This window comes from Oncorhynchus masou, chromosome 13, assembly GCF_036934945.1.
Source record: "Oncorhynchus masou masou isolate Uvic2021 chromosome 13, UVic_Omas_1.1, whole genome shotgun sequence".
NCBI lineage: Eukaryota > Metazoa > Chordata > Actinopteri > Salmoniformes > Salmonidae > Oncorhynchus > Oncorhynchus masou.
The window spans coordinates 72998982-73023014 of record NC_088224.1 but is presented as its reverse complement, the minus strand read 5'-3'; the positions used below and the strand labels follow the sequence as shown (position 1 = coordinate 73023014).

At 42.0% G+C, this 24033-nt stretch overlaps 1 protein-coding gene across 1 annotated transcript; it reads right to left on the bottom strand.

Annotated features, from left to right (window-relative positions):
- Window positions 1-2536: 2536 nt before the first annotated feature.
- On the bottom strand, window positions 2537-20195 carry LOC135553021 (somatolactin). Its single transcript, XM_064985061.1, has 5 exons — window positions 20142-20195; window positions 19424-19614; window positions 14498-14611; window positions 4543-4722; window positions 2537-4355 (listed from the first exon to the last, which is right to left on the bottom strand). Exons 1-5 carry the CDS (start codon window positions 20155-20157, stop codon window positions 4155-4157), a joined length of 702 nt encoding a protein of 233 aa, XP_064841133.1. The 5' UTR covers window positions 20158-20195; the 3' UTR covers window positions 2537-4154.
- Between the last annotated feature and the right edge of the window lie 3838 nt (window positions 20196-24033).

Genomic DNA, 24033 nt, shown 5'->3' with positions numbered 1-24033 from the left:
GACCATCTTTTGCATTATGCTCTCTGCGAGGGGCTGGTATGTCATACTTATAATGCATGATTTGTTCATGTACATTCAAATAATTTCCTTGACCAATGTGTCACACCAAACCTCACTCACATCCTTAACAGAGGATAATTATAGGCTTTCGACATGTTTCACTGACTTCACTCTGTTCTAAGCCATCCCCCCGATCTCCTCTTTCTTACTAGCAGCTTTCCTGAGTGAAACCCTAGCCTGCTATTACAACCTGACGGACTCAGCTTGACGTTCACCAACACATTGGAATTGTTAGGAGGGGGTTGACCCCCTGAACTCCTGACCTCCTGACCTCACCTCCACTAACACGTTGGGGGGTTGGACCTTTTCACCACCCGCACACACACACCCCACACACACCCGCACACACACACACACATACACACACACACAGTGTTGTCTGACAGCTCTGCACACTGCAGCTCCAGTGGTCCTGGGATCTTGGAGGGAAGATAAGAAGCCCTCTGTCATTCTTTCATGGCCCGAGTCACATTCCCTCTGGTCTGTGGTGGCGTGATAGAAATGGCTTTGTAACGAAGAGCTGCAGTTCGGCTGTCAGAACATGATGTGCAATTGAACGCCCTCCCCCTTCTTGCTCCTCCCTGCTTGCTTTTTCTACACTCATAGACACACAAACACATCAGATGACAAGTTCTTGCCACTGCTTTTCAGACCAGATGTATCATTAAGGCATGCAAAAAGAAAAAACTTTGAGGAATCTTGGGAGGGTTGGAGACTGTTTGGGGCTCTCCAAGCTGTCGGTCTGAGAAGTACATGAAAGCATTGCACTATGTGGGAGCCAACAGAGGCTCAAGGACTTCATACTGAGGATTCATTCCATATCAAGCCAGCTCCAGCGCCAAAATTCATATTCCATCTACCTGCCTTCCAGCAATCCATGTTCTCCCTTGATCCCTGTCTCTGCCTCTCTCACACACAGATCCCTCCCTCTGCCCCCTCTCCATTTCTCTCTCTCCCTGTCTCTCTGTATCTCTCTCTGTATGTCTCTCTGTATCCTCTCTCTGCCGCTCTCTCTGTCTTTCTGTTTCTGTTTCTGACTTTCTCTCTCTGTCTCTCTCTCGCTCTCTCACTCTCTGCTCTGCTCCACTCTTGCATCCCAGCAGTCTGGATTTCCTTTCCTCGGGTTATAGTAGTTAGACTGTGAAATCATCCAGGCCCCCATCCTCCCCCATTCACTTATAGCAGATTTGTAATATTTATGGCTGTAAAGCCTGGGGAGGGGGTGGGGGCGAGGGGCTGGTCTGCTGCTCCTTGGGTGTTGTCAGTGGACGGGGGGCATGGGTGGTGGTGCTTAGGGCAGCCTAGGACCCCATGCTGAAGTGATTAGGGCACAGGAAGATGAACCTGACGTTGCTGGCAAAACTTTTGCCACATTGACACTTGGTTTGCCGTGACTACTGCTGGCTGATTTACATCTTGTGATAAAGGGAGCTGGGGTCGAATTGACGTGGAGGAGCTATAGATGACACTCATAGAGGATTGTATTACTGGCAGGAAATCCAGACGAGGGACAACTGTCTTTGTTAGCCACTTCCTTTATTGTATTCACCTTGCTCGTGTGAAATTGGTGGAAACAGGAATAGACAATATGGACCGGCAATTTTAGGCGGATTCTCCAGAGAGCAGGACTTAGAACTTCTGCTTCTTTATTTTGGCAATCCATCACTCACAGCCAGAGCCACTGCTGCAGTCCGGAGTTTTCCTTTGAGGGATAAAGTTATTTCCTCATAAGCTTGCTCAAACCCTGGTCAAGTCTCCTCTATATGAGCCTCTCTGAGAACTTGAAGCTGTTTGACAAATTCCATCTGACTCACAATATATATACTGTATATTTTAATGTATATGCAGAGAGAGGGGCCATACTAGGTCCCATGAATATGATTTCATGTTGCAATGCATCTTACTTTCCTTCCTTCCTGAAACAGTAGGCTAAATGATGTCTGCGTCAAATGTGTGCCAAATGTTCAAAAGCACGTGTCCAGCTCTATAACACATCAGCATTCCACTGCTACATTTACATTTTGCTCTCAATAGGAGGCATCTTCAGTTACACGTAGGCCTAGATCAAAGGGTGTAATTTAGTGGACTGAGAAAACTGCAATCTTCTCAGATGAAAAGGTCTTGAAGACAGAGTACTGCTGCCACCTGGTGCAATGGGGTGGGAAGAAGAGGGAAATCATGTAGCCCAGCGGTTCCCAAACTTTTTCACTCGAATCCACCAGTCCATCATTGGGGAACATGCCCCTCCTCCCCAGTTTTAAAGCTAATTTCCTGCAATTCTACACATTTTGCATGTCTTATGTGTGTTCATGTGATATGTGATTGACTCAAACATCACAACAAAATCAAGAACAAAAAAAAGGTGAAAAAGGAAGTCAGGCTCCCCCTGCCAAGGCTCCCCCTGCCAAGGCTCCCCCTGCCAACCCCTCAGTTTGGGAACCACTGATGTAGTCCAAAAGAGTCATATCAGTATCAATTTCAAATTTGCAACATAAACTATTGTCTTTATTGATAATCACAAACGTACTGTGCCTTTTCTACTAATGCCTTATTTTGGAAACATGGCATGAAATACACATACTTATTATCTACAGATCATTTTACAACTGAGACATTTCCAAGGTACATGTTTTTCATTAGAAAAGGAAACGTGTTGACATATTGCCTAGTTACTGTAGCTTTGAGCTCTTACAGCAGAAAAGGTGAGTCATTTCCCTGAAACCAGATATATTTTAGTATTAGGAGGAGCAATGATGGGTTATAACGCAGTCGGGTTGGGCAGTGTACCCTTTCTATCCTTGCAATGTTTCCCTTAATACGAGACCATCAGTGTTGCCATAGGGATACAAAAAACTCTAGAAGATGTGTTTAAAATGGTGCCTTGGGGTTGCATACAGGAGCTTTTAGTCCAAGTTTGTAATTAGTCTGTCCTGTCTGTCAGGCTGTTTTTTTCTTTCTTCCATTTCATCATCCTTCTCAAGATACTTCCTTTAACTTCTCTGTCATAGCTAAGAAGGTTAATTGAACCATATCTTTGACCAAATGCATTCTCACAAAGCCAATATTTCAGATCAGAGAAAATGCCCTTCTTTCAGCTCTTCAGTTACTGATGGTTATGTCTTTTCTTTTGTTTCTGGCACATGGATACCTCTCCTCTTTGCTAAGCATCGCTATAGGACCAGTGGAACAGTTTCATGCTAACCCTCCAGCAATTTTCCATTTAAATTAACAAAGACACATTGATTGTCCATGTTCCTATTTTGGTCTTGCCAGTTACAAGCATCATCAAGGTATTTTGCAATCTAAAAATAGTCCTTACTTAACACCTCATTCTGACCTCTGTGTAAATTTGAGATAAACACTATCTGGTATGGGCATAATTAAAAATAATGCTACTCCATTTCCTGTCCAACAAGCCATTTGTATTTTTTTACCCTCCTGTCCAATTCCTCTTTCAATACTATTTTTTTTAAATATCTTCTCTACCTGTCATAATATCTCTAGACCTTCTCTTTGTCTGCAGTGTCTGCTCTTCCTTTGACTCCCGTCTCCTACCGAGTGTGTTTCATTTTACTAATGCAGAGGTGAAGCCAGCTCAACTAGAAGAACAGAATCTCTCCGAATACACAAGAGGCAACAGAAATAATAAAAACAATGTAGAACCAGGGAGGAATACAAACTCCAGTTGAGAACAAAGAAAATTGAAATCAATGGGAAAATATGCAATTTTCTTTCTCTTTTTTTTTACATAGCAAGATGCAAATCATCCGTTGGGATCGCCCTGCAATGCCTAGCCAAGTAAAACAAATATAGAGGAAAATATAAAATGCAGCTTTTCTAAAAAAGTGGCAAACAATTACACTTATGACATTTTTTGGAAACAGTCAGTTGCTGACATACTGTATTGAACTAGGCACGAGGTAAGACACCCTAAGGCAGTGGTCATATCAGTCGACCTCACTATGTGTTTAAGGCAAATAAGGGGGCACCAGAAGCAGGGAGGATTTTTTTTAAAGCTAGTCTCATGATGGGGGGTAGTGTCTTGTTAATTCCATTTAATAGTAGGGTTTGAATGGGGTGGGAATAGTTGTTCTCTAATGAAGGAAACAGCTGTATTTGTCAGTCTGGCGACACTTGAGGAGCTTGAGGAAGGTCTCCATCTTGTGGGCGTCCTTCTTGAAGCAGCTGAGCAGAGTGTAGTCCCTCAGAACTGACTCCAGCACCTCAGGCTGCAGGGCGTATGGAGCCACACCCTGCTCATAGTAGGAGGTGGCCAGCATGTCATCGTCCAGCATCTATAGTACACAGCAAGGACAAAACAGAGTAGACAGGGGGATGGGGAGAGAGAGAGAGAGAGAGAGAGAGAGAGGTGAAGTCTAGGAAATGAGGCATAGATAGAAGAGAAAGAGATGTGTGAAAATGCATTGGGCTAAAGGAGAAAATGCCTAAAAGCTACAAGTATCAGAGTAACTGCTGAAGTACCTTCCTGATGAGGACCACCACTCCTTGCTCCAAACTAAGGAGTTTTTCTGACACCCATTTGGTCTTTTTGAGTAGAGTGTCGGGGGCGTCATCATAGCGATCCAAGGTGGTTTGCAGGTACACCAATGGCTCAATCCAGGACTGGACCAGAATTAGGACAGAGTGGAGGAGCCACTTGTCCTGCACAACACAGTTTATGTTAAGGAGCACAGTTGTGACTATTGTGTACTGAACAGTACCGTATATTTGAAAGGATTGATTTGAATTTTTACAGTCATGTAACTGGATTCAGCTAAAGCAATGACATATTAAGCTAAAAATAATGACCCTAAAATCACAGAGGGAATAGCGTCAACAGTAAAGTCACCGATATATCTGAAATAAACATTACAGTGTTAAAAGTACAAGGAAAGGGGTTTTCTGTACTCAATTATCATCTCCCTGCTCCAAACTAACAGCGTTGCACTTGTCACTTGTACATTGTAGAGGAATAATTATAGAGATGCATGTTTGAGCAAGCCAAATCTTCCCACCTGGACCTTTATATATGTGCTGCTGCGTAGTTTCCAACTCACAGCCTTAGCTGACCTTAAAGCTAAAGAGTTTGAAAAATGTCCCATCCTGAAGCTTTTAAATGTCCTAATGCTGCTCTCTTGTCACGTTACGCTGCTTGTTGGTAAGCGAACGCTCCTGCTATCTGTCTCTCCTTAACTTGTTGAACAGTGTTTGGCTCACTGGCCCTCAATTTACTGCTTGTTTCTACAGCACCAACTTGTGTTGATCATCTCCTGCTTGTATAGTGTATGTGCAGGCAGAATCCATACAGTGAGCAAGTCCTCCATTTTCTCTCTGGTGTGTGACTCAGCTGTGTGTTGCTTGTGTATTTGCCATTTCACAGACTGTGCTTGTTTCGGGAGGCGGTGTGCAAGCTAGTAACTTAAACAAAACTTTTAGTACATTTTTGTCAAGAAGAGAGACACGGAAGCCTAACTAGCCTGTAATTTCTAAAATAGGTGGCTAACGAATGGTTTCAACGCTGAAGGAGCTTTATTCTGGGCAATATGGACCATCCAGACTTTCAATGTAGCAACTGTTTGCTCACAGAGGACCACAGAGGCAAAGTGGCTACTCAAACTTACACAAGCTACTGGGGAATCCACATCCACCTACTTTCTCTTTCTCTGCTACTCAAGTAGCTGGATGCCACTCTGACCTGATGGAAGTGTCGCCGCCATGTGATCTCTCCAGAACCGACTGTCCGGTAGGCCGTAAGACAGAATGGAGTTAGTAGGATGTTTCTGGATGACTTAGTGGATGTTCCTATTCTTGACCCTGCCAACCAGCCATGGAGGCACGTCACTCTCCGTGGAATTTGAAAGCAGCAACCTTTTGCAATAGGGGCTTCCTTGGCAGTGGGAAGCCTGGACCGGACACAAACTTCATCCCTGGGGGCTTCCGCTTCAAGATCTGGTTCCAGAGCTACCTGTGCCTTCGTCCCCTGTTCTGACTCCCTCTCCCGTGGCTTCTACGGTAAATGGGGCTTCATTGGTTATGAAAGGCTCGAACCGGGTGCCAAAATTTGCGAGTGTGTGCAAGATTCCACCTCTCACAAGTCCTCGACTGGTCTCCTGAATCACACGAAGCGCAGGAATGGGTGGATTTCTCCTTCCATCTTGCCAGCTGTTGCCTTAGGTCACTCTATGGTAAGAACCATCTCGGTTTCTTGAGCAAAAAACAGGATTTGAGGAATTAATTGGGTCTACGCTGGACACCCCACCCCCCCAAAGAATGAGAAGGCTTATAACACTTCACAAATGGCAACATGACTACTGCAGCTCCTTGGGTGTAACTTCTGTAGACAACTTTGACAACTTTTGGAAGCAGAGGCTGCTCTACAATGGGGATTCTGTCCCCAAAATGTGCTGCAACATGCACCAATTTTTACTGAGTTACAGTTCATATAAGAAAATCAGTGAACTTAAATAAATATATTATATGAATTTCAAATGACTGAGGAATACAGATATGAAAATGTTGCTCACAAAATATATTTTTATCTAACCTTTATTTAAATAGGCAAGTCAGAACTAATATGTTTTTACAATGACGGCCTACATTTAAAAATATACCTTACAAAAAGGTAGGGGAATGGATAGCTTTAAAAATATATATACCTTAAAAAAGGGTAGGGGAATGGATCAGAAAACCAGTCAGTATCTGGTGTGACGAATTCAGCGAGACACATCTCCTTTGCATAGAGTTGATGAGGCCATTGATTGTGACCTTTGGAATGTTGTCACACTCCTCTTCAATGGCGGTGCGAAGTTGCTGGATATTGTCGGGAACTGGAACACGACATGGGACCGTACATTATCATGCTGAAACATGAGGTGATGGTGGTGGATGAATGGCACAACAATGGACCTCAGGATCTAGTCACAGTATCCCTGTGCATTGAAATTGCCATTGATAAAATGCAATTGTGTTCATTATCCGTAGCTTATGCCTGTCCACACCCAAAACCCACCTCCACCATGGGGCACTCTGTTAACAATGTTGACATCAGCAAACTACACGACACCATACACGCAGTTGTGAGGTCAGTTGGAATTTCTGCCAAATTCTAAAAAAATTACATTGGAGGCGGCTTATGGTAGAGAAATGAAAGTTCAATTCTCTTGCAACAACTCTGGTGGACATTCTTGCAGTCAGCATGCCAATTGCACACTGCCTCAAAACTTAAGACATTTTTGTCATTGTGCTGTGTGATTTTATTTTTGAGTGGCCTTTGATTGTCCCCGGCCCAAGGCTCACCTGTGTAATGATCACGCTGTTTAATAAGCTTCTTGATATGCCACACTTTTCAGGTGGATGGATTATCTTGGCAAAGGAGAAATGTTCACTAACAGGGATTTACACAAATTTGTGCAGAAAATTTGAGTTAACCTCTTACACTTATGGTGGCGCTATTTCATTTTTGGAAGAAAAACGTTCCCGTTTTAAACAAGATATTTTGTCACAAAAAGATGCTCGACTATGCATATAATTGCTACTGTTCGAAAGAAAACACTCTGACGTGTCCAGAAATACAAATATCTTCTCTGTGCGTGCCCTTTAACGTGAGCTTCAGGCAAAACCAAGATGACTTGGCATCCAGGAAATGACAAGGATTTTTGAGGCTCTGTCTTTCATGATCTCCTTATATGGCTGTGAACGCAAGAGGAATGAGTCTGCCCTTTCTGTCGTTTCTCCAAGGTGTCTGCAGCATTGTGACGTATTTGTAGGCAGATCGTTGGAAGATTGACCATAAGAGACCACATTTACCACGCGTGTCCGCCCGGTGTCCTGCGCCGAAATTGGTGCGCAAAAGTCACCTGCCAGTATTTTTCCATGGGGCACAGAGAGAGAAGCAAGCTTCCATGAACTGCATGTCAATGAAGAGATATGTGAAAAAACACCTTGAGGATTGATTCCAAACAACGTTTGCCATGTTTCGGTCGATATTATGTAGTTAATCCGGAAAAAGTTTCACGTTGTAGGTGACTGCATTTTCGGTTCGTTTCGGTAGCCAGGCGCAATGTAGAAAACGGAACGATTTCTCCTACACACAGACGCTTTCAGGAAACACTGCGCATTTGGTATGTGGCTGGGAGTCTCCTCATTGAAAACATCAGAAGCTCTTCAAAGGTAAATGATTTTATTTATTTGGTTATCTGGCTTTTGTGAAAATGTTGCGTGCTACATGCTACACAAAATGCTATGCTAGCTTTGCATACTCTTACACAAATTAGTCAATTTCTATGGTTCAAAAGCATATTTTGAAAATCTGAGATGACAGTGTTGTTAAGAAAAGGCTAAGCTTGAGAGCAAACGCATTATTTTAATTTTATTTGCGATTTTCAGAAATCGTTAACGTTGCGTTATGCTAATGAGCCTGAGGCTTTAGTCACAATCCCGGATCCGGGATGGGGAGTTTCAAGAGGTTAAATAAGCTTTTTGTGCAAATGGAACATTTCTGGGATCTTTTATTTTAGCTTATGAAACATGGGACCAACACTTTACATAAGAGGTTCAAATTTTTGTTCAGTATATTTATTGTTGCGGTTTACCGCCTCCCAGTCACTTCAGCAGAGGCTCTTGGTATTTTTTCTGATAATTTAAAACCCTTTCTGGTATCTGAACTGGTTGTATTAGGACATATAAATCTTGATTGTGCCTCAGATCAGTTTAAGGATATCTGTCTTGAGTTCAACTTGACTTGGCTGATAACAAAACCCACTCGGACTGAAGTAAAAAGAACCTTTCCAACTCCTCATTGATTGAGCTTATCCTGACTAACCGTCCCCATAAGTATTTGCCCGAGGCTTGCATTAGAGGAACCAAATTGAAAACTTCTTACCCTCTAATAATTGTGAAGATATTTTTTTTTTAAATCGCACCCAATTGCAAGCTTTTTTTTCTACTAGCTGCATACCAGACCCTGTTTTGGCACTTCAATTTTTACCTCTCTGGCTGAAAAACATGGCCCTTTCAAGCAAACCAAACTAATCCAAGGAACTCCCCTGTACTCTCAGACCTCCTCTTGATAAGAAATCAAGCATGGGCCAAGGCTAATCAAAATGTCTCGTTAGCTGATTGGCAGCTATTTAGGCAATTGAGAAATAGGTACACTGCTTCAGGATAAACAGGCCAAATCAAAATTCTTCCTTAGCGCTGTGGCACACTCTGTTATTTATCCCTCTAAATTCTGCAAAATTGTTAATTCACTGTAATTCCTCTGCTTCCCTGACTAAACAAGTAGTTTAATACGATTTTTGATGATTTTTTTGTTTCCTATTTGAAAGAAATGGAGGTCACACTGGACTTTGCCAGTCAGTTGACTGTTCTTCACACATACAGCCTCCAGTTGCCTCGATGAACAATCAGTCAACCTCAGGTGACATGGGGAATGGTAGTCAGGGATTTTCTGTTGGGCAACTCAGAAACAGAAGTTCTTGCTGCCTTAATATCCATTTACACCAATAAGTCATTAGGGGCTGAGCATTTGGACCCGTCTTTGCTTATTAAATATGCAGCACCTGTCAATTCAGGCTCAGTAACATTTTTTATTTAACTTAGGTGTTAGGAAATATTTCAAAATTGTTGAAAGCAGCTTCTGTGCTACCACTCCATAAGGGTGGGGATATTAGTGATCTCGTTAATTATTGACACATTTCCAGGCTCCCTTGTCTTGCAAAGATATTTTACTCATTGTTCAATGAACAGCTATATTATTTTCTATCTGTAAATTGTATTTTTGATGTTGGTCAACCTGGAACTGGAAAATTTCAAGAACTATAAAGCGCTATAATGAAACTGGCTCTCATGAGGACTGCCACAGGAAAGGAAGAACCAGCGTTACCTCTGCTGCAGAGGATAAGTTCATTAGCGTTACCAGCACAAATAAATCCTTCACAGAGTTCAAGTAAGAGAATACATCTCAACATCAACTGTTCAGAGGAGACTGTATGAATCAGGCATTCATGGTCGAATTGCTGCAAAGAAACCACTACTAAAGGACACCAATAATAAGAAGAGACTTGTTTGGGCCAAGAAACATGAGCAATGGACATTACACCACCCGATGTCACAGGAAGGCCATAAAGATCATCAAGGACAACAACCACCCGAGCCACTGCCTGTTCACCCCGCTATCATACAGAAGGCGAGGTCAGTACAGGTGCATCAAAGCAGGGACTGAGAGACTGAACAACAGCTTTGATCTCAAGGCCATCAGATTGTTAAACAGCCACCACTAACATTGAGTGGCTGCTGCCAACACACTGACTCAACTCCAGCCACTTTAATAATGGAAAAATCGATGTAAAAAATGTATCACTAGCCACTTTAAACAATGCCACTTAATATAATGTTGACATACCCTACATTACTCATCTCATATGTATATACTGTACTCTATACCATCTACTGCATGTTGCCATCTTTATGTAATACATGTATCACTAGCCACTGCAAACAATGCCACTTTTATATGTTTACATACCCTACATTACTCATCTGATATGTATATACTGTACTCGATACCATCTACTGCATCTTGCCGTTCTGTACCATCACTCATTCATATATCTTTATGTACACATTCTTCATCCCTTTAGACTTGTGTGTATAAGGTAGTTGTTGTGAAATTGTTAGCTTAGATTACTCGTTTGCTATTTACAACATTGTCGGAACTAGAAGCACAAGCATTTTGCTACACTTGCATTAACATCTGCTAACCATGTGTACGTGACAAATAAAATGAGATTTTAAATAAAATTTGTTTTGATTTGGAAATCTGTCCGTTGGTCTGATGAGTCAGAATTTGCGATTTATCTTCCAACCTCTGTGTCTTTGTGAACGTATGATCTCTGCATGTAAGGCCTATTTGACCAAGAAGGAGAGTGATGGAGTGCTGCATCTGTCACACCCTGATCTTCCCCATTATCCCCAGTGCATTTATACCTGTGTTCTCTGTTTGTATGTTGCCAGTTCGTCTTGTCTCGTCAAGTCTACCAGCGTGTTTTTTTCCATGCTCCTGTTTTTCCTAGTCTCTGTTTCTAAGCACTCTCAGTTCTGCACTTTTCTGCCTGCCCTGACACTGAGCTTGCATGTCTGACCATTCAGCCTGCCCTGACCTCGAGCCTGCCTGCTGCCCTGTAACTTTTGGACTCTGACCTGGTTAATTAACTTCTGCCTGTCCTTGATCTTCCCATTACCTGCCCCTTATATTTTATAAATATCAGAGACTCTAACCATCTGCCTCCTGTGTTTGCATCTGGGTCTCGTCCTGTGTCGTTATAGCATCAGATGACCTGGCCTCCACAATCACCCGACCTCAAGCCAAATGAGATGGTTTGGGATGAGTTGGACTGTAGAGTGAAGGAAAAGCAGCCAACAAGCGCTCAGCATATGTGGGAACTCCTTCAAGACTGTTTGAAAAGCAATCCACGTGAAGCTAGTTGAGAGAATGCCAAGTGTGTGCAAAGCTGTCATCAAGGCAAAGGGTGGCTACTTTGAAGAATCTCAAATAATAAAAATATTGTGATTTATTTAACACTTTTTTGGTTACTACATGATTCCATGTGTTATTTCACAGTGTTGACATCTTCACTATTATTCTACATGAAAACAAAGCAAAACTGTTTCATTTTTTTTGCAAATGTATAAAAAACAAAAAAATAGAAGGTATTCAGACCCTTTGCAATGAGACTTGAAATTTAGCTCAGGTGCATCTTGATTCCATAGATCATTCTACAACTTGATTGGAGTCCACCTTTGGTAAATTCAATTGATTGGACATGATTTGGAAAGACACACACCTGTTTATATAATGTCCCACAGTTGACAGTGCATGTCAGAGCAAAAACCAAGCCTTAAGGTAAAAGGAATTGTCCGTAAAGCTCAGAGACAGGATTGTGTTCAGGCACAGATCTGGAGAAGGGTACCAAAAAAATGTCTGCAACATTGAAGGTCCCCAAGAACACAGTGGCCTCCATCATTCTTAAATGGAAGATGTTTAGAACCACCAAGACTCTTCCTAGAGCTGGCTGCCCGGCCAAACTGAGCAATCAGGGGAGAAGGACCTTGGTCAGGGAGGTGACCAAGAACCCAATGGTCTCTCTGACCAAGTTCCAGAGTTCCTCTGCGGATATTGGATAATCTTCCAGGACAACAACCATCTCTGCAGCACTCCACCAATCAGGCCTTTATGGTAGAGTAGCCAGACAGAAGCCACTTCTCAGTAAAAGACACATGACAGCCCACTTGGAGTATGCCAAAAGGCACCTAAAAGAGTCTCAGACCATGAGAAACAAGATTCTCTGGTCTGATGACACCAAGATTGATCTATTTGGCCTGAATGCCAAGTGTCACGTATAGAGGAAACCTGGGACCGCTCATCACGTGGCCAATACAATCCCTGCAGTGAAACATGGTGGTGGCAGCATCATGCTGTGGGGATTGTTCAGCGACAGAGACTGGGAGACTAGTCAGGATCGAGGGAAAGATGAGCGAAGCAAAATACAGAGTGATACTTGATGAAACCTGCTCCAGAGACTGGGGCGAAGGTTCACCTTCCAACAGGACAACATCCCTAATCATACGGCCAAGACAACGCAGAAGTGGCTTTGGGACAACTCATAATGTCCTTGAGTGGCCCAGCCAGAGCCTGGACTTGATCCTGATTGAATATCTCTGGAGAGACCTGAAAATAGCTGTGCAGCAACTCTCCCCATCCAACCTGACAGAGTTTGAGAGGATCGGCAGAGAGGAATGGAAGAAACTCCCCAAGTACAGGTGTGCCAAGCCTGTAGCATCCTAATGCACTGTATTCACTTGTATGCCGACGATACAGTGTTGTATTTCATTGCTCCTTCAGGTGGCCAAGTCTTTTCACATTTGAAGTCTGATTTTTAAGCACTGCAGATGTCACTATTGAATCTAAAGTTAGTCCTAAATGCAACCAACAAAATGCATGCTTTTTTTCTAGGTCCCATAACCCAGATTTACATGAATGTGAAATGACTCGTTTGAACGGTACACAATATGAGCAATTTCCTTTGTACAAGTATCTTGTTATCTGGCTTTATGACACACTGTCATTTTAAAACATGTCACTGAGCTGCTGAAAAAGTTGAAGTTCAAAGGGATATCATCTACTGTATATGCATGCAGTAGCATCTACACTTAGATGTTGTTTTCCATTGTGTCCTTAAGTTGATTACTGATGATGGTTATAGAACTCACCTTTGTGTTTTGTTTCATAAAGTGGCTTGGGCCACTTTGTATGTAAGGAGAGAGCAGCATTTTCTTGTGTTCATCTACAAAGCACTCCTGCATAAACGTCTTATGTGTCTGTCATCATTAATTAAATTTAGACTTACAAGTGACCAAATCCGGTCTTTATGTGGAACAACTTACAGAGCCCTCTGAAATGAAATGTTCTGGTCCACCTTGGTGAGTTCAGAGTAATGATCGGAGACCTCTATGTTGATAAATGTGTCTGTTTTTCTTAATATGTTTTGTAATTTTGTATATTGTATGTGTTTGATGTATTTATGCACGGCTCATCTGTAAAAGAGATCCTAGTCTCAGTATGACTGCCCTGTCAAAATAAAGGTTAAAAAAATATATATACAATATATATACATAAATAATAATACAAATAATAATAATAATAATGTTGGTAGCAAGAGACATTTTCAAGACTTCTCAAGAATAATTAGGCCTAACTCATGTTTAATCGGCCAAAACAATACACCACAGAAGATGGCACTACAGAGACAGAAGATTCACTCATACGTTAAGTGACCATAACTACAAAGCGACACATTGTTTCTATGCACCACCAATGCTGTTTTGTGAGTTGGGGATACACACACAGGCAGATGTGTGTGTGTGGTGTGTGTGTGTGTGTGGTGTGGTGTGTGGTGTGTGGTGTGTGTGTTTGAGTGAGTGAGTGAGTGAGTGAGTGAGTGAGTGAGTGAGTGAGTGAGTGAGTGTGTGTTTGAGTGAGTGAGTGAGTGAGTGAGTGAGTGAGTGAGTGAGTGAGTGAGTGTGTGTTTGAGTGAGGTGGTGGTGGTGGTGGTGGTGGTGGTGGTGGTGGTGGTGGTGGTGGTGGTGGTGGTGGTGGTGGTGGTGGTGGTGGTGGTGGTGGTGAGTGAGTGAGTGAGTGAGTGTGTGTGTGTGTGTGTGTGTGTGTGTGTGTGTGTGTGTGTGTGTGTGTGTGTGTGTGTGTGTGTGTGTGTGTGTGTGTGGAGTTCCGCAATCATACAAACAATCATAGAAGGAAGACATCTCAATCGGCAGAAATTAAGACAAAAGTCCAAACAAACACAAAGAGAGAGCTAGAGAGAGAGTGAGTGAGAGAGAGAGAGAGAGAAAACAGTAGAGCGTTCAGCTCCCATCTGCTTACCGAGATCTGCTGGATTTCGCTTTTGGAGCCCGGGATGGGGAAGGCCTTGGTGGCGCATGTGTATCCTGCCTGGTTCCTCTGGGAGCGCATAGGGAAAGGGACAAACATCTCCTCCTATGTAGCAAACAGACAGGGAACAAGGAACAACATGGAAGATAAACACAGACTCATGCTCCGCTAACCCCAGCCAATAGAGACGAGTCGTCTGTCAACTGAGCTACAAGCAGAGCGGCTGGAGTTTTCTTCTTCAACATATTCTCATCTTTTGGCCTCATGCAGTGTCTTTCCAATAATGAGAAGATACATGATGTTTCCATTTCAAAGCCGATGCTGGTTCTGTACTCTCATATGGAAGGGAATCGTATGGGCTTTCCTGCTACTGAAAACCACAATATGAATGCACAGCACAGCAAATCATTATCAGCATTGCCATGATTCTGTACCTTCCATAAATCATTATTTGTCTGAGGAGAGTTGGGAACCTACTTTGAAGCTATAAAGTGCTGGTTATATTGGTGGAGCATATAGCAAAAGGATTGGTAGGGTATATGCAGTATTTCCATAGGACTTCCCCAAAACACAGGGCACATACACTACCGTTCAAAAGTTTGGGGTCACTTAGAAATGTCCTTGTATTTGAAAGAAAAGCACATTTTTTGTTAAAATTAAAATAACATCAAATTGATAAGAAATACAGTGTCAACATTGTTAATGTTGTAAATGACTATTGTAGCTGGAAACGGCTGATGTTTTATGGAATATCTAGTATATAGGCATACAGATGACCATTATCAGCAACCATCACTCCTGTGTTCCATTTTTTACCTTTATTTAACTAGGCAAGTCAGTTAAGAACCAATTCTTATTTTCAATGACGGCCTAGGAACAGTGGGTTAACTGCCTGTTCAGGGGCAGAACGACAGATTTCTACCTTGTCAGCTCGAGGGTTTGAACTTGCAACCATTCGGGTTGCTAGTACACTGCTCTAACCACTAGGCCACCCTGCCGCCCTGATGGCATGTTGTGTTAACTAATTCACGTTTATAATTTTAAAAGGCCAATTGATCATTAGAAAACCCTTTGCAATTATGTTAGCAAAGCTGAAATTGCCAAGACACTGAAGATCTCGTACAACGCTGTGTACTACTCCCTTCTCAAAACAGCGCAAACTGGCCCTAACCAGAATAGAACGAGTGGGAGGCCACGGTGCACAACTGAGCAAGAGGACAAGCACATTAGAGTTTCTAGTTTGAGAAACAGATGCCTTACAAGTCCTCAACTTGCAGCTTCGTTAAATAGTACCCACAAAACACAAGTCTCAACGACAACAGTGAAGAGGCAACTCCGTGATCCTGGCCTTCTAGGCAGAGTTGTGAAGAAAAAGCCATATCTCAGACTGGCCAATAAAAAGAAAAGATTAAGATGGGCAAAGAATATACATAAATCATAATAATAATAATAATGGTGGTAGAAAGGGACATTTTCAAGACTTCTCAAGAATAATTAGGCCTAACTCATGTTTAATCGGCCAAAACAATACACCACAGAAGATGGCACTACAGAGACAGAAGACTCACTCATACGTTAAGTGACCATAACTGCAAAGCGACACATTGTTTCTATGCACCACCAATGCTGTTTTGTGATTTGGGGATACACACACAGGCAGATGTGTGTGTATGGTGTGTGGTGTGTGTGTGTGTGTGTGTGTGTGTGTGTGTGTGTGTGTGTGTGTGTGTGTGTGTGTGTGTGTGTGTGTGTGTGTGTGTGAGTTCCACAATCATACGCACAATCATAGAAGGAAGACATCTGTATTGGCAGAAAGGCCAGCAACCCAGAGTCACCTCTTCACTGTTGACGTTGAGACTGGTGTTTTACGGGTAGTATTTAATGAAGCTGCCAGTTGAGGACTTGTAAGGCATCTGTTTCTCAAACTAGGCACTCTAATGTACTTGTCCTCTTGCTCAGTTGTGCACCGGAGCCTCCCACTCCTTTTTCTATTCTGGTTAGCGCCAGTTTGCGCTGTTCTTTGAAGGGAGTAGTATACAGCATTGTATGAGATCTTCAGTGTCTTGGCAATTTCTCGCATGGAATAGCCTTCCTTTCTCAGAACAAGAATAGACTGACAAGTTTCAGAAGAAAGTTCTTGTTTCTGGCCATTTTGAGCCTGTAATCGAACCCACAAAAGCTGATGTTCCAGACACTCAACTAGTCTGAAGAAAGACAGTTTTATTGCTTTTTTAATTAGCTCAACTGTTTTCAGCTGTGCTAACATAATTGCAAAAGGGTTTTCTAATGATCAGTTTTACTTTTAAAATTATAAACTTGGATTAGCTAACACAACGTGCCATTGGATCACGGGAGTGATGGATGCTGAAAATGGGCCTCCATACGCCTATTTACAATGCAAGTATTTGAACAAGTATTTGATACACTGACGATTTTGCAAGTTTTCCTACTTACAAAGCATGTAGAGGTCTGTAATTTTTATCAGAGGTACACTTCAACTGTGGAACACTTCAACATATGGAAACTAATTTTGACCCCTTTCCATTAATTCCATTCTAGCTGTTTCAATGAGCCTGTCCTCCTATAACTCCCCCCCACCAGCCCCCTCTGGTCTAATTAATGTTACCCTCTCTCTCCCTCAGGTAATCTATTTCCGCCAGGGTCACGAGGCGTATGTGGAGGCAGTGAACAGGAACAACCTGTACCCCATTAACATGGAGAAACAGCCCTGGAGGAAGATGGAGCTGAGAGTAAGAACATCATATCCACTCTGCTCCAAACTAGGAAACAGATACATCTCTCTTCTACCGATGCAGTAGAAAATGGGTTGGTGTGTTGAGAGGGCCAGTGTCTGACAGGACATTGTTGAAGAGTAACTTGAAATGTTCCTTCTCTCTACAGGACCAAGAGTTTGTTAAAATAACTGGGATCAAGTATGAAGTATGCCCTCCGACACTGTGCCGCCTGAAACTGACGCTCATTGACCATGGCACGGGCAAAATCACAGACAAATCATTTTATGTCAAGTAAATGATGCAACCACTTCAAAGTGTCTAACATTAAAGATACAGTGGGGAGAAGAAGTATTTGATACACTGACCATTTTGCAGGTTTTCCTACTTACAAAGCATGTAGAGGTCTGTAATTTTTATAATAGGTATACTTCAACTGTGAGAGACGGAATCTAAAACAAAAATGCAGAAATTCATATTGTATGATTTTTAAGTAATTAATTTGCATTTTATTGCATGACATAAGTATTTGATCACCTACCAACCAGTAAGAATTCCGGCTCTCACAGACCTGTTTTTTTTCTTTAAGAACCCCTCGTGACTCCACTCATTACCTGTATTAACTGCACCTGTTTGAACTCTTTACATGTATAAAAGACACCTGTCCACACACTCAATCAATCAGACTCCCACCTCTCCACAATGGCCAAGACCAGAGAGCTGTGTAAGGACATCAGGGATAAAATTGTAGACCTTCACAAGGCTGGGATGGGCTACAGGACAATAGGCAAACAGCTTGGTGAGAAGGCAACAACTGTTGGCGCAATTTTTAGAAAATGGAAGAAGTTCAAGATGACGGTCAATCACCCTCGGTCTGGGGCTCCATGCAAGATCTCACCTCGTGGGGCATCAATGATCATGAGGAAGGTGAGGGATCAGCCCAGAACTACACGGCAGGACCTGGTTAATGACCTGAAGAGAGCTGGGACCACAGTCTCAAAGCAAACCATTAGTAACACACTACGCCGTCATGGATTAAAATCCTGCAGCGCACTCAAGGTCCCCCTGTTCAAGCCAGCGCATGTCCACTCCCGTCTGAAGTTTGCCAATGACCATCTGGATGATCCAGAGGAGGAATGGGAGAAGGCAATGTGGTCTGATAAGACAAAAATAGAGCTTTTTGGTCTAAACTCCACTCGCCGTGTTTGGAGTAAGAAGAAGGATGAGTACAACCCCAAGAACACCATCCCAACCGTGAAGCATGGAGGTGGAAACATCATTATTTTGGGATTCTTTTCTGCAAAGGGAACAAGACGACTGCACCGTATTGAGGGGGGAATGGGGCCATGTATCGCAAGATCTTGGCCAACAACCTCCTGCCCTCAGTAAGAGCATTGAAGATGGGTCGTGGCTGGGTCTTTCAGCATAACAACGACCCGAAACACACAGCCAGGGCAACTAAGGAGTGGCTCCGTAAGAAGCATCTCAAGGTCCTGAAGTGGCCTAGCCAGTCTCCAGACCTGAACCCAATAGAAAATCTTTGGAGGGAGCTGAAAGTCCGTATTGACCAGCGACAGCCCTGAAACCTGAAGGATCTGGAGAAGGTCTGTATGGAGGAGTGGGCCAAAATCCCTGCTGCAGTGTGTGTAAACCTGGTCAAGAACTACAGGAAACGTATGATCTCTGTACTTGCAAACAAAGGTTTCTGTACCAAATATTAAATTCTGCTTTTCCGATGTATCAAATACTTATGTCATGCAATAAAATGCAAATAAATTACTTAAAAATGTTGTAGATTCCGTCTCTCACATTTGAAGTGTACCTATGATACATATTACAGACCTCTACATGCTTTGTAAGTAGGAAAACCTGCACAATCGGTAGTGTATCAAATACTTGTTCTCCCCACTGTAGATATCCCTTTAAAAATCAATAGTCATTTACAACATTAACAATGTCTACACTGTATTTCTGATCAATTTGATGTTATTTTAATAGACAATTGGATTTTCTTTCAAAAACAATTACATTTCTAAGTGACCCCAAACTTTTGAACGGTATTGTATACTGTGAAACACTAAGCTCTCCAGCTGCACACAGATATGAATGACCACATTTCTTCAGTGGGTACTCTTAGAGGAGGTACGTTGGAAATGTCGAAAATATGTAGGAGTGTGGTACTCACAAACAGAGTGCAGGACTCCTCAGAGACACGGTAGATGAGCTCGGCGTGTTGGATGACCCGGTCCAGTAGTTTCTCCTTGGAGATGGAGGCACATAGTATGATGCTGCCCTGCTCGTCCTTACACTCCAGAGGGACACCCAAGGACACCAGACAGGGCCAGAGTAGCACTGCCCATACAACACTCTGCATGACTGGGTAGAGACACACACACACACACACACACACACACACACACACACACACACACACACACACACACACACACACACACACACACACACACACACACACACACACACACACACACACACACACACACACACACACACACACACACACACACACACACACACACAAGAAATACCCACAACCAATATAGCTATACAATTAGCCAGCAATGTCTATAGTTATTTTCTCTAACTGCACTACCAACAATAAACCTACAGATAGCAAAGGCTGCGTCCAAATATCGTTCTAGTAATGTTATTGTACTTCCGGCACCGACAGAGATGGCTGCCTCTCTTTGCGTTCCTAGGAAACTATGCAGTATTTTGTTTTATATTACTGCATTGTCGGAACTAGAAGCACAAGCATTTCGCTACACTCGCATTAACATCTTCTAACCATGTGTATGTGACAAATAAAATTTGATTTGATTAAATTGCTCATAAAATTATTGATCATATTGCACATTCTCTCTGAAGGGGGTATAAAGTACCTTGCATAATGTTCATTCTGTCAGGACAGTTGTCTTCCTACTAGCATCTTTTACGGCACCAGGGACCTTTATATGGATTCAACAGGCCATAAATGAGGCAAAAGGATGAAGGGTTCTTACGTAGGTTTTTGGTAAGGGGATATGTTCTTACCCGTCCAACATACTCTGATCACTATGGATTGTATTCAGATAGGAGAGGACCTTACAGGTTTCAGAGACTTTGCCTGATGTATTTGTTCACTGTTGACCATTGTTGAGAGATTCCTTCAAAATTCTCCCATATGCCTGAGGATACACCATAATACATCAATTTACTGTGTACTATATACTGTGGTAAAGGAGATGGTGTCTGAAAACTCTAAACCTGGAAATAATTGTTTTCTATTCTGGTAAAGAAACCCTGGTGAGAACCAGTCAGTCTCCCCAACAGCCGGAGCTGCCCATCTGACAGTAATAACTCTCTGTTTGGTTGTCATTGGCAGCACACATTTAGAGCATGGATAATTCTACATAAAACTAATCCCCTTTGAAATAAAGCCAGGGTAGGTGGGCGTAGTACTTCATTAAATCCGGCATATTGCAATTTTGTCTCTGATTACTGAGTGTCCTACATATTACGGTCCCCCAAACCCACACCATTAAATGTGTTAATCCAATCTGAGAATTATAAGTGATGTGTCCTGTCTGTCGATTGGAAAATGAAACCCCCTTAGTTGGCATCATGCACATTTCAGTGGAACCAATTTCTCTGATCTTAGAAAAAGTGAGAGAGAAAGAGGTTGTAAACATTTTGGGATTTTTAAGAGAATTCATTTTATGAAATTAACTGCATCACCAAAAATTGACACTTTTTTTATAAAGGATTTAATGGTGCTCCGTGGGATGTTCAAAGTTTCTGATATTTTTTTATAACTCAACCCTGATCTGTACCTTTGTCCCTGACTTGTTTGTAGAGCTCCTTGGTCTTCATGGTGCCGTTTGCTTGGTGGTGGCCCTTGCTTATTGGTGTTGCAGACTCTGGGGCCTTTCAGAACAGGTATATAATATACTGAGATCATGTGACACTTAGATTGCACACAGCCAGACATTATTTAACTTATTATGTGTCTTCTGAAGGTAATTGGTTGCATCAGATCTTATTTCGGGGCTTCATAGCCAAAGGGGTGAATACGTATGCATGCACCACTTTTCAGTTTTTGGTTTTACATACGTTATGTTTTACATTTCACTTCACATGTTTGGACTATTTTGTATATGTCCATTACATGAAACCCCAAAACAAATATATTTAAATTACAGGTTGTAATGCAACAAAATAGGAAAAACACCCAGGGGGATGGATAGTTTTGCATGGCACTGTAGGTTAGCATTGCGGAATAACTACAATGTTGTTGATCCATCCTCAGTTTTCTCCTATCACAGCCATTAAACTATGTAACCCAAGATATCCCGAGTGACGCAGTGGTCTAAGCCACTGCAACTCAGTGCTAGAAGTGTCATTACAAGAACTAGTTCAATTCCAGGCTATTTCACAACCGGTTGTGAATGGGAGTCCCATATGGTGGTGCACAATTGGCCCAGCATCATCTGGGTTAGGATTTGGCTGGTGTAGGTCATCATCATAAGTAAGAAAGTCTTCTTAACTGGCTTGCTTAATTAAATAAAGGTGAAAAAACATGAAAAATAACATTGAACTCTCTGAGCTGTTTCCTTCCTCTCCGGCAACTGAGTATCTTTGTAGTGACTTGGTTTATTGATACACCATCCAAAATGTAATGAATAACTTCACTTTACTCAAAGGGATATTCACTATCTGTTCGTTTTTTTTGATCTACCAGTAGGTGCCCTTCTTTCTGTGGCATTGGAAAACCTCAATGGTGTTGGGGTTGAATCTGTGTTTGAAATTCACTGTTCGACTGAGGTACCTTACATGTGTGGGGTGCAGAGATGAGTCATAAAAAATCTTGTTGAACACTATTACTGCACAAAGAGTGCTAGCAACTTATTATGTGCCTTGTTAAGCACATTTTTACTTCTGAACGTTTTTAGACTTGCCATAACAAAGGGATTGAATACTTATTGACTCCATTTTGAAAAACATAACTCCACTTTGACATTATTGGGTATTGTGTGTAGGCCAGTGAGAACAAGAAACATTTAATGCATTTTGAATTCAGGCTGTAAAAAAACAAAATGTGGATAAAGTCTAGGGGTGTGAATACTTTCTAAAGGCACTGTATATTGTACATCTACAGTATAGCAGCTTAACTTTCCCCACAAAGTCCCATGAATCTTTATAGTAACAGTCTGTAAACCAGCATTTTGCTTCTCTATGATAAGTGACAGGAAGGTGTTGTATTTGCAGTCTTCATGCATATGACATGCATGAAGTTCAAGTTCCCAATGTTTATTTGGTGAAATCTTTCCAGAGTGGTCAAGGTGCCTCGTGTAATCAGCAGCTGGTCGCACCTTCAGCGAATGAGAGATGGTTCAGGGAGGAAACTGAAGATGCAAAAGACTGTAGCAATACATTGACAGACGTCACCAAGGTGTTGTCTATTCACGCTTCTTCTTTAATACACCTGCTGCCCACTTCACCTGCCCATCCTGTCAGTGTGTCAGAGGCTTGGGTTTCAGGTTCTCTTATCTTCTGCTCTTCTCCATTCTCTCCAGTAATATAATCTTGTGTTGGAGTATAAGAAAACAAATTACACATACTCACCCACACACCCAAAGAGTTAGTACTTGGGAAATCAAATGAAGAAGACAACAAGGCCTTGTAATAGTAAAAAACAAAAACAAACATATTTAATTAGTTATTTATTTCGGTGCGAAAAAACAAACATTTTAATGCTTTATGGTTGCTCTCAGCTTTTCCCCACACTTAATTGCCACTTCCAGATTTGCGTGAATTACTCCTTGCAGTCCAAACTATGAAGACAAATGGAGATGCGTTTCTGTATTTTCTCTATTTTCTGTAGCTTGATTGTACTGTATGAGAAATGTTTGTATTCTGTATGTTTGTACTGTTGGAAAAATATGGTTTACCTTGATAAGTGTAAGGTACACAGGTTGACAAATTCTCTGGGTAATTATTCAATATGCTTCCAGTTGCAACTCTATTTATCAAACTGTATAGCTCTCTAACTCTAAACAATGAATCTGGTGATTAGAGAATGAAAAAAATAATGGGGGTCAAGTCATAAACAGCAAATGCAAATGTTTCATTAAAAATAAGAAACAAATGCGCTGTGAATGTCATACTTGGTAAACACTGAGTGTACAAAACATTAGGAACACCTGCTCTTTCCATAACAGACTGGCCAGGTGAATCCAGGTGAAAGCTATACTCCTTTATTGATGTCACTTGTTAAATCCACTTCAATCAGTGTAGATGAAGGTGAGGAGACAGGTTAAAGAAGGATTTTTAAGCCGGGAAACAATTGAGACATGGATTGTGTATGTGTGCCATTCAGAGGGAAGACAAAAGATTGAAGTTGTTTTTAACATTTTAGTAATTTAGAAGACACTCATCTAAAGTGAATTATGGGAGCAATTAGGGTTAAGAGCCTTGCTCAAGGGCACCTTGCTAGATTTTTCACCTAGTCAGCTTGGGGAGTCAAACCAGCAACCATTCAGTTACTGACCCAACTCTCTTAACGGCTTGGCTACCTGGTACCCCTATAGTAGTAGGTGCCAGGCGCACCGGTTTTAGTGTGTCAAGAACTGCAAAGCGTTTTCTTTTTTTTAATGCTCAACAGTTTCCCGTGTGTATAAATAATGGTCCACCAACCAAAGGACCCCCAGCCAACTTAACACAACTGTGGGAAGCATTGGAGCCAGCATGGGCCAGCATCCCTGTGGAACTCTTTCGAAACCTTGTGGAGTCCAT